Below are 11,551 nucleotides of genomic sequence, written 5' to 3' on the forward strand. Positions count from 1 at the left end.
GGATTCTAGATTAGGTGTTCAAAGGGGACAAGATGGAGTAAATTTGGTGTGCCTTGTCCTTTTACTCCTTCTTCATGCCCTCCATGTTTCACTGTGGTGTTGGCATTTTTCTGTTGGTTCAGGCTGGGGACACACTGTCCAACGTAGGTGACAGATATTGGCACGTTATTGTAAATCCAGCCCAGGGAGTTTCTGGTATTTAATGTTTGTCACATCCCACTGAGGGCAGAGCCCCACACGCTGCCCTGCAGGACAGAGCTGGGCAGGGCAGCAGAACATGTGAGAGATAAACAGAATAAACAACCTGGAAACAGCACAGACCAATTATGGCTTCTGCTTTGGCAGTGGGGCAGAAAGACAGAGTTTCTACAATCTTGGAATCATCAATGCCCCAGATTCTGGCAGTACCTCACCAGGGTGTCAGACCCCTGCACACCTCCACTGCTGCAGGGGCTCCCCAAGCCCCACCTGCCATCAGTGGGACCAGCGTGGACAGAGCTTTGGGCAGTCTGGCCTTGGGGAATGTGGCCCATCGCAAGGGGATGGAGCTAGATGAGCTGTAAGGCTCAACCAACCCAAACCATTCCATGCTTGTTTTCCACTTTGCTGATTAATCAGATTTGCTGACCAAGATCTGTTTCCAAATCTGCCTTTTTGGCTGATATTTGGCCTGGCTCTACCTGTTGGCCCCATGCAGGCAATGGTATCTTCCTCAGTGTGATTCCCCCGCTCCAGGATGGATATTTCGGGGGGGCACTTGCAACCCACCAGGTCTCACAGGAAGGACTGAGGTGAAGCAGGGTAGTCCTGGTGCTGAGAAATGCAGAAGGCAAAACGGCCCAAGATGGTTTTACTGGAAAGCTGCTGTGTTACAGTATAGCCAGGGCACAGTCAATGTGCAGAGACTGCTGCAACCCTCAGAGTGAAATCCCCCTTGTCTGCTGGCCTGCAGGGGTCTTGCTGCACCTCCAGGAGGATGAGTGGGGTAGGGGACACAAGCAGATGGAAAATAGCACATCCCCCTGACCCTTCTGCCTGAGCTTCCTCCTGCAAGGGCAACCAGAGGAAATTACCCGTGGGTTGGTTGGAATTCCAGTTGTGGCTGTTCCAGCCCAGCCATAATCACACAAACTCCCTGACCTGGTGTTCTGCATGTGTCAACATTTTTCTTACTGTGATTTCACACCTAGGCCTGGCACAGGGGGTAGCAGCCCTGCTTGTCACATGTTTACAATCAGTGCTCTAGAAAGCAGAGGTGCTCCCTGCAGGTTGGTATGAGCTCCTTTTGGAACATGAGCAGTCCTAGATGTAGTAACAGTCATTTGGGGAAAAAAATGTGCTCTGGAAGCACCCTGTTTCTCCTGCTGTTTGGGAAGCAGCTGTGTTTGTGATTCACCCCACTTGGTTCTGCTCCAGCACAAGCTGCTGTCAGCAGCCATGGGGGTGCTGATGGCTGCCTACCTTCCTTCCAGGACCATGTGCCGAGGGGAAAACTCCATCCTGGGCCAGCTGAAGGCAGAGGGTAAGAACTTTATTCCTCTCCTCTGTGTTGTTTACTTTGGATGCTGCTGTTTGATGGATGCATCTGTGACACGTAATGCAGCACATGCCACGGGCTCCTGGGGCTGAGAGCGACCTCCTCCTTGCCTGTCCTCCCATGGCGAGCTCTGTCAGGTCACACGAGCCATGGCCACTTGTCAGGCTTCAGACCTGGCTGCAGCCCTGATCCAGAGGAGGGGAACACCCCAGGGAGGAGCACAGCACAGTTGCAGCTGCTCAGGGTTGTGTTATTTGGAAAACATCCTGAGCAGGGTCACGCTTCTGGGAGCCATGAGCCCTCAGTGTGGATCCCACACAGGGTTTGTTTCTGGCAGTTGTCAGATGTGGAGAGGAAGAACCTGCCTAAGCAGGTTTTTGGAGGCTGTTTCCTTGCCATGAGGAATCCTGCTGGAATTTGCTGAGAATTGGAGCACTGTGTAAACCCACATATCACAAATGTTAGGACTGTGCATAATGCCTCATTTGTTCTAGGTCCTGGTGTAAATCTGAACTGCACACAAGTGCATTAGGACACATTTGCCATACTGACCATGGACAAAACACCTGCTTCCAGCCTCCTTTCTGCAGGATCTGCAGAAAACCAGTCTCACAGTCCACCTATTGTGCTGTGCCCAGGAGACTGGAGTAATTTCTCACTGAAGCAGGAGTCTGAACAGGCAGCAGATCAGAGCAGCACAGTGAGCTCACAAGCAAATTTTCAAGTCTATTAAAAAAACCCAAAAACCTATTTATGTAATCTGTTCATTTATAAGTTTAAAAAGTCAAAAGTGAACTGTTATTCATAGGGATCTTCATGTAAACAAGATATATTTTTTTTTTCTCTTCCACCTCCCTCATCCAATCAGTTTTCTTGTCTTTTAATTTTCAGTTGGAGATAAGTGGATAAACTACATATCATTCTGTGGCCTTCGAACATATGCAGAGCTGGAAGGAAAACTGGTCACAGAGCTCATCTATGTGCACAGCAAACTGCTCATTGCTGATGACAACACAGTTATAATCGGTGAGCAGGGGCTCTCAGGAGGGGTTTGGGGTACTGGGTTATACCTGGATCAATCCCTTCCCATCCCCATGCACGGTGCAGGCTGCAGGGCCGTGGACTTTTCTGTGTTGTCATTTCTTTCCTGAGAAATATTTTGCTGTCTCAAAAAAAACCCCAAAAAAACCCACCAAAATCAAACTCATAACTTCATCAAGAGGGAAGAAAGGATTCAGAGGGTTGTCATTTCATTTGTTTTTCTAAAATCTTTTAAATCTGTGTGTAACCGTGAAGAGAATCCCAGGGCAGGGAATATTGTCCATCTGTCTTGTATCAAACTCTGCTCTAGCAGGAAGACTTGTGAGACTTGTCATCTGTTCCTGAAAGAACAGAATGTGCTGTAAAATTTGGAAGGTTTGGACAACATGTGTCATGTATCAGCTCAGTTTCCTAAGAATGGGACAATATGCTATAGGGAGTAATAGATATCATTTCATTCTCTTCTCTTACCATATTTATTATGAGAACATGAAGCAAAGACAAGAGTGTTCAGGCTCACTGCAGCAGAATTTCAGCCTGTTTCTTTAAAGAAGCCCTTTTTGAGCTGTTATATGAGCAATAAAAACTTTGCCAATGAACACTTTAATACCAGATTTTTACAAGATTCAAAGTAGTCCCTCCCTTCAAAGAAGTGCTCTTAGATGACCTGTGGTGAGGTTTGCTCCTCTGTCACCTTCTCAGGGGCCAGATCCTGTCTCCAGTGCACAGAGTGGCTCTGAGGTGGTTTGATCACAGCAGGAGCTATGTTGTTCCAGCAGCTGAGATGGTGTGGGGGGCTGAGGCAGCTCTTAGATTTTATTCTCTGTACCTATAAGCTTGAGGGTAGATTTTTGTACAGCATGTGCATCTCTGCTGCCTGCTGAGGGGGATGGGAAGTCATCCCTTTTCCACATAAGAGAGTGCATGGAAATTAAGTGCTCATGGAGCTCCTGGTCTGGAGGAGGGGTGGAAGGACAGAGGGGCACTTAGCTGGTTTTTCCTCTGGAGATGTTGGCTCCTCTGGAATTAATCCAGTTCCTGAGAAGGCTCAATGGCTAACTGCAGCCTGTGGGTTTCTTCCACTTGTGTGTGGAGATTTTTTATTGTTGTTTTGGTAATTTCTGTGGGTTAATGAGTTCATTATGCCTGTTCTTCCCTGCATCTTGCTGTTCCCTTGGAGCCAACAGCTGCAAGCAAACAGTGCCATGCCCTGATTTCTGATGTCTCTGTAGGACAGAGGAAGCTGTTTGGGGGGTCAGAGCCTCAGCTGGTCTCGAGCAGACCCCCCTGAATGGCACAGCAACATGGTCTAGTGGAAGGTTTCCCTGACCATGGCAGGGAGGTTAAAAGGAGAGGAGCTTGAAAGTCTTTTCCAAGGCAAACCATTCTGTGATTTACCCAGAGAGCCCATCCTGCCTCAGGTGACTGGGTACCAAACCAAATGCAGTTCAGACCTTTGAAAGCTGTGGCTTCTTCATCAGAAGCATCTGGGAAGTTGCAGAAAGAACAGATTTTGAAACTGTTGGCCTGGGCTTGGCTGTGACTTAATTTTCTTCATTGAAGCCTACAAAAATTAGTTGGGGTTTTTTTCTTTCCCCCAGTTCCTCTCAGGGTCTGTGTTTCCATAAGGAAGGTGGCCCCGCTTTGGTGCCTGGAATGGGCTTACCTAGAAACAGAGGCCAGACAAAGTAAAAAAGATAAAAGCAGATACATTTATTGAAGGGCCTTCAGGTACATTAAGGTTAGACAAAGCCTCCCCAAGGGGGTACACCCAAGATGGACAATGGTCATGAGTTTCTCAGACAGATACAAGTTTGGTCTATTTATATATTGGGCTAATTCTCTAATAATAGCTTCTTGTAATGAAGTGATATACTCCCAATTAACTCCCCACCCTGATTCACTTTTGTTTGTACTTTTTGGGGCCTGAGGCAGACGGTGTCCTCGGCTCTCAGGCTTAGAAGGATCTGACCAAAATGTGAAGAGAGCTTACTCTGTTTGGACTTCAGAGTTACACACTAATGCAGCACAGGATCTGAAAAATCTAAAATCTGAATGCATCAGGTTGGGGTTTTACCTGTCAAAGCCGTGGATGGTTCCCCATGGAGCCCAGGGGTGCGGAGGTCCCCGGGGTGGTGGGTGGTGATGGAGGGTGTGCAGGAGCACCTGGAGCAGCAGTGACACACGGCCTGTGCCTCTCCTGCCCTGCGCAGGCTCTGCCAACATCAACGACCGCAGCATGCTGGGCAAGAGGGACAGTGAGATGGCCATCATCGTGCAGGACAGCGACACCGTCCCCTCCGTCATGGACGGCCAGGAGTACAGCGCCGGGCGGTTCGCCCAGTCCCTGCGCCTGCGCTGCTTCAGGTGGGTCTGGGCACGCAGGGAGGGCACTGAGCAGGGACGGGGGGGCTGGTTCAGGCTTCACCTGCCCCCACAGCCTTTCAAACCCATGGGCTGCCACTGCCTGCCCAGGTTTAGCTCTGCTTGGCCTGGACTTAGCCCAGGGGTTTGCTGCTGTTTCCTCACACTGCTCCTGTTCACAGCTTGCTAGCTTGATTTTGCAAATTATTTCGCTCCAGGATTTCACTAGAAGAGCTCATAAACAAGTGGTATTTCCCCTCCAGATCCTGCTTGCACACTCTCAATCTTGGGTGGCAGTGTCACTTTTTTAAAGGAAGCTTCTTTGCTGGGAGCAGCCATCTGGCCCACAACACGGCCATTTTTAGTTTAAGATCTTTTTCTTTTTTTTTCCCCCACCCTATTTCCCATCTGGACAGTTACTGCACAGAAGAAAAGGAGAAAATCAAGCAGCTTTAGAACTGAGGGATTATCACAGGGGATGGGAGTGGGAGGGTGCTGGGAGCACACAAGGTTTGGCAAGTCCCAAGGAAACTTCTTGTCTCCTGGCATTTATCAAGAGGGGCGTGCCCAGTGTTTCAGCCTGTGTGAGCATCCATCCCTTTGTCTTCTCAGGGTTGTCCTTGGTGGCTCCGACCTCAATCCAGAACACCAGGATCCCGTCTGTGACAAATTCTTCAAGGAGGTGTGGATTGCCACAGCAGCTCGGAATGCCACCATCTTTGATAAAGTGAGGAGCACAGCAGCTTCCCCCTCCCTCCATCCCACACAGAGGCAGCAGATGGCAGTGGGAGCAGCAGCACAGGGAGGGCAAAGAGAGCAGGTCCAGTTCCCGGGGTTGGACATTCAGAGATGTTTTGCAGGAATGAGTAGTGTCAGATGCAAGAGCTGTGAACAAGCTGGTGCATTCTCAGTGTGACAGCACCCATGAAGGCAGCAGATCAGATTTCTCCTTGTGTTTGTATCAGCTGTAGCTCCAGTGAAAGGCCGTGGTGTAGTGACAACTTGTAATTAGCCACAGTGTAACTGGAGTAGAAGCAAATTTTACTTTTGTCTTTTAATGAGCTTTTGCAGTGATGAGAAAAGGCCCTGGAGCTTCTCCTCTGCCTGCTCCAGCCTCATCGAGATCAGGCACAGACCTCTTCCCTCCCTATTCTCTGGGCTGTTAATTCAGTCACTCCCATCCTGGGGAATTTGCACTGGATGCTTGGTTCTTTCTCAGGAACTCTGCATTGCTGCATTTCCCTTACACTACAGTGACTTCTTTTTTCTGTTTTGAGCAGGTGTTTCGATGCCTTCCCAGTGACCAGGTGAATAATTTAACCCAACTGCGTGATTTCATCAACAAGCCCAAATTAGCAAATGATGATCCTGTGAAAGCAGCAGAAGAATTAAAAAAGATTCGTGGGTTTTTAGTACAATTCCCCTTCCGTTTTCTGGAGGAAGAGTATTTGCTTCCCTCCGTTGGAACAAAGGAGTCCATGGTACCCATGGAGGTTTGGACTTAAGAAGATGCAGACTGCTTGGCCTTTTAAGGTCATGTTCTCAGGAGAGAACTTAATGAAAAATATGGGATTTTGAAAAGTGAAAGAAGACTAAAAGTTTCTCCACCAAGGTAATGAGCCCTTCAGAAGGATTTTGGTGGAGGAACTTGAAGCAAATCAACACTAGCACACAAGAGGAACACAAAAACTTGGAAATGGTGGCAGTTGAGAAGTTTACTAGAGGAGTTACTTCTTCAGGCATGTTCTGAGCATCTGAAGGATGCAGGCTGCTTCCTAGGACAGGAACTGACTCCCAGTCGATGTTGTCACCACTGCCAGCTGTTTCCTGTGGCTGCGTTTGTACTGTGATCGTGCTGTGGCTGCAGAGGGTCCTGGGCTGCCTGTGCTGCCTCTCAGGCTTTGAGTATCTGCACCTTGGCTCGCTGGAGTTCCCCATCTCACCCCTTCCACACACCATCAGAGCATGTTCTGCAGCCCTGCCACTGTTGGGAAGTGCCACTTGCTGCTGCCTTGGGCTGTCCTGCAGCTTTCCAAGTGTAGGTGTTTCACTTCTTAAAGGGAAACAGCCTAACAATCCTGTATCAGAATCAGCATTTCGGTCTCTTCGTCCCTTTCAGGGAAAAAATCCTCTTCCTATTGCAGCTGGAGCAATCAGCAGCCCTCAGGCTTGGAGAGGGCAGTCTCAGTGGAGCTGGAGGTGCTGGAGATCACTGGAGTTTGCTGGCCTTTGCAGGCACTGCACAACAGCTTGGTCCCACTGAGTGTGACTGTTTTCCTCAGGAGAGGATCAAGGTTCCAGCTCAAGCCTGAGGTGTCCAGAGCTGGGGGAAGCCAAGGCACTGCTGTAACAGGACTGAGACTCAAAAACCAGAGTGATCTGAACCGAGCTCTGCACTCTGCTTGTGCATTCATCTTGCAACATATGGGTAGATTTTCATTTCCCTCTATTTAAAAGAAGGGAAAGGCCATTAAGCTGACATCATGCTCAGACCAAGCTGATGTGTGGATTTGTAGATGGGATGAATGCAAGGGGGAAGGGGAGCAGATGAAAAAGCCTTGTCTCTGCTCTGCTTTGTTACTGAGCCAGCCACAACCTTGAGTTCAGTCATGCAGGACGTTTGTCTTCCCAAGCAGAGGTAAAACTCAGCATGCACATTCCAGTTTTCTATTGCTGTAAGGTTTCCAAAACTCTTTTGCACCTCCCTGTACAGAGAAGCAGCAGCTCAATCCAGCATCCTGGGAAAAACACTACAGTTCCTGGGTTAGGACCTCTTGTGGTGGGCACCAGCCTGGGTTTTACCCCGTGCTCCGTCCTGCAGTGAGGCCATGTCTCCCAGTTTCATGTCCAGCTCCAACCTGAGGTGTTCCTGGCAGTCTGCAGTGCTGTCAGCTGCTGGAGAAATGGAGCATTAGGAAACACTTAAGGAGAGTTGGATATGGAGGAGTGGGAGGCTGAGCTCTTCTGCTGCCCCTGCATCTGGGCATCCCTTCCCTTCCCAGGGTTATACCTGTACCCAACACTCCTTGGTCAAAAGGCCCAGTGAACTGGTATTTATTTTATATCACAGAAGAGTTTATTCTTTTTTCTGGCTTTTCCAACAGCTTTTAACTGGAAAAGAATCCCCCTGGTTGCCTAGTTATCCCCCAAACGTAGCTGGTATGACTTTTTAGCTGATTGCCTTCTGTGTTCAGACCTGTAAGTAGGCACCAGCTTATTCTGTCCTTGCTGCATCACCCAAGTAGGGAACAAGCCCCAGATGTTCTTCCAAATCTCAGCCCATTCCTACAGCCTCCAGAGTTTTATACCTGTGTTTTGTAGATGATGTTGCCTTTTACCCTCCTTTCTGGCATCTGTGGTCTGGTTCCTCTTTGGAAAGTGCATGTGCAGCATTTTATGTGATTGAGTCCAGGGGGTTGATGGTTTTACCTGGCATGCTGTAAGCACATAAATATGTTCCCTTAATATTTTGTTCCCTTAAAAAAGCTGACCCGGGGTCACCCCCCACAGAGCCAAAGCGATGTGTGCCCTGACCATTTCCAATGGAGAAAGATCAAAGGTGCCCTGTGATTTCACATCAGTGCAGGTTCAGAGCTTTTCTCTCCTGATGTTTTTAGCTGTTGTAGTTTGACTGAAGCTGCTGACTTGAAACAATTACAGCCTGCCGGAGAATCCTTGTCAGTCACACAGATCCATGCTCAGAGTCAGAAAATGTTCAACCCCACCACCTACACACTGAACCTTGAAGTGCAACACTCCTGTCACCTTCTAAGTGCTCTTATTCTTCTCATCCTCATATTAGCGAAGGTTTTTATAATTGTTAAATTATCCCTTCATTGTCTTTTAAAATGAGAGGTTGCTAATTGTTGGGACTTCCTAACTCCAGAGGTGTTAACTCCCCCTCTGCCAGGCTGCTTTGGGGAACAACCACTCAGGTTCTGCAATGCTCAGCCCACTGTGTGATAGCTGCTGGTCCCCAGTGACACAGCAGAGCCATGGAGGGAGATGTAATTGACTGATTTGGTATGAAAAGGTGCTAATTAAGAAGGTCTTTCATTGTTGAGGTAGCAGACAGGCCTGGTGTTGGCTCTCTGTCTTGGGAGGAGGTTTCCCTCTGTGGGAACAAGAGGCACTGCACTGACCATCCCTACCTTGTGTTGCTGCTAAATTCCTGACACCAGGAATTTAGAAACATTCAAATACAAGCAGAGTGTGCAGCCTCAGCACAGTGAGGAGATGCCAGCATCTCCAGGAACTTGTGGGGCCACCAAGTTCCCTATGGAAGCAGCACTGCTCCCTCCAAACAGACAGCAGGGCTGGAGCCACTCCGGTGAAGGTCCTGCTCATTCACACCCCGGGCTGTGCTGTTTGGAGCTGGCTCCTTCTGTCCTGTCTGCTTCACGTTTGTTTCTTATATTAAGAAGCCCATGAAGTTAACACCTTGAGAGAGTTGATCTGTGCACCTGAACAATCACTACTTCTTAGTCTGTCATACCAGCGTGGGCCTCAAACTGGAGCAGGTCACCCACGATACCCAGAGCTGGAACAGGTAATGTGGATTCGAGCACTGGCAACCCCAAAAACACCAGCTGTTTCTTGTGGCATTTATTTGTTAAAGCTATAGGAAATGAGAACTTCTCCCAGGCTCAGACATTATTTTGTAATTCAACCCAAGTAGAACACTTATTTTCCCTTTAATTTATTCTTTAACAGGTATTGCTTTGAGAACTCACGCTCGTTTCCTTAAATTTTAATAGTCTGATATTTTAAAATATGTGTTTTGTTGTATAGGTATTGGACTGGATAAATGTTTCACTATAAAGTTAATGCATGATTTAAAAAATGAGGGATAAAATGTCATTGTCTGCAAGAAGAACTGTACTAAAAAAACAATTTATAAGAGAACCACTCCAGTGCTTCATGGAAGAGGCAAAGAGATCAGCTCAGTATCTGATCTCTTGGTCTCAGTTTGTCCCGTGACTTGGTGAGCTGTGCTCCATTAAACCTCAAGCACTCCATTTTCTTTTCTTTTGATCAAGTTTCACAGCATGATTTTGCAATCCTGGTGCTGTCCCTGGAAGAACCTCAGTGCAGGTGTTGCCTAGCTGGGACTTCTCCATTAATAATTTCCAATATCTTTTTTTCCTTCCAGAGGGAGCATCCCTGTACAATCAAGTGCAGATGTGCTGTTGTTGTTTCAGTGTAACAAGCCTTGAACACTTGCAGCAACACTTGAACACATTCAGGGCAAAATCTGGGCACAGAGCTGCGTTTGTGGGGACACTCCCATACAAGTATGAGAGAAATGTAGGATAATGTCATTTTCCTCTCCTGCTGCATGCAGAGCCCCAAATCCATGCTGGGCTAAGCTGTCCCCTCTCACCAGCAGCAGAGCCTTTCATGGTGTGGTGGCAATGGAGAAGAAAACCAGTGGTCTCCAGAGCAGGATATGAGCAGAGCTTGGCACCCCTTGGGTGCCCCACGAGATGTGAACACACTGTCACAGCTCGTGGCACTCACTCTGCAAATGGTTTCAACCAAGCAATGGCTGCTGCACTGCTGAGATCCTGCTGAAACCAGGAGCTTTTCAGAATCCTGCTTTAAACCCAGAGTGTAACTTCATGGCAGTGAATCAAGGTATGTGAATCTCAGTGCATCAAAGTGGAGCCCCACTAACCACACATCGACCACTGAATGCAATGATCTTCTTGGGGTGTCACTATTTTTTCCCCTATTTTCCTTTCCCTGCCTGCTTTCTTGTTATATTTTCCAGTATTTGTGATAATTCCATTTTTAACCTTCCAGTGTATTTTCATAAAATCTCCTCTATGTAAATAATTCCAATTTTCCCTAGTCCTGACACTAGGGAAATGAAAAAAAGAACGGCGACATTTTGGGAATGTTTTGTTGTTTTTTTGGTTTTTTAAAAAATTATGTTTCTAGCTAAACTAATCCACAAAAGGAGAGCTTCCACTTGGGGTGTGAGCGCAGGTCTCTGTGCGTCCCTCCCTTGACAGTGCTGCTGTGATACTGAATATCCCTTCTGTGAAGGCTGCTGGATTTCAGTCTTGTGTCTTTGTTCCTGCTAACGATGGCTTTCCTTTCCACTCTGTTTGTATTTGGTAAATGAATGTGTATTAATGGACTGAAAATACAACCGATCATGTCAGAACGTTTGGCTTTGGTGTCGTTTCTCCTTGGTTTGGGGGCCTCACCCTGCCTTGGGATGAGTTCTGTCCTTACTCTGTATCAGCAGCCAAGATGTGAGGGGGAAAGGCCCAGAATAACAATAAAAATGGCTAGACTTGAGTCATTTAAGTTTTCCTGGGAGAAAGAAATTGCTGGGGTGAAACAGCATAGAAAGAAAATTGGACTTCTTAAATAGATTAAAAAGTTGTGTTTTAAAGGAGTTTTAATAATCCAAAAGCATTATGAAAGGCATAGACAAAAATGCTTTGTCTCCAAAATAAAATTAACTTGCCCCTGTCTCTTTTAACTTTCCAGTAAAGGAAATTCAGCGGAGAGAGAGGAAGAAGCAGCTGCCTGTTGTCCTCCAGGGGCAGAAGAGATTAATAAAGCATCAGTGGCATTTCCAAGCTCTCTTGCAAA

The 11,551-nt window shown here is 47.5% G+C and overlaps 1 protein-coding gene across 3 annotated transcripts in view; it reads left to right on the top strand.

Moving 5' to 3' along the window:
• The window catches only part of PLD1 (phospholipase D1), a 62,597-nt gene extending 51,483 nt beyond the window's left edge, over positions 1 to 11,114 (top strand). For all 3 annotated transcript variants that reach the window (XM_021548246.2, XM_021548249.2, XM_021548250.2), the window contains 5 exons: positions 1,473 to 1,522; positions 2,429 to 2,563; positions 4,792 to 4,945; positions 5,555 to 5,669; positions 6,223 to 11,114. In XM_021548246.2, the coding sequence (XP_021403921.2) occupies positions 1,473 to 1,522; positions 2,429 to 2,563; positions 4,792 to 4,945; positions 5,555 to 5,669; positions 6,223 to 6,447 (679 nt within the window). In that variant the 3' untranslated portion in view covers positions 6,448 to 11,114. The remainder of the gene's footprint in view (positions 1 to 1,472; positions 1,523 to 2,428; positions 2,564 to 4,791; positions 4,946 to 5,554; positions 5,670 to 6,222) is intronic.
• Positions 11,115 to 11,551: the final 437 nt, after the last annotated feature.

This window comes from Lonchura striata, chromosome 10, assembly GCF_046129695.1.
Source record: "Lonchura striata isolate bLonStr1 chromosome 10, bLonStr1.mat, whole genome shotgun sequence".
Lineage (NCBI taxonomy): Eukaryota > Metazoa > Chordata > Aves > Passeriformes > Estrildidae > Lonchura > Lonchura striata.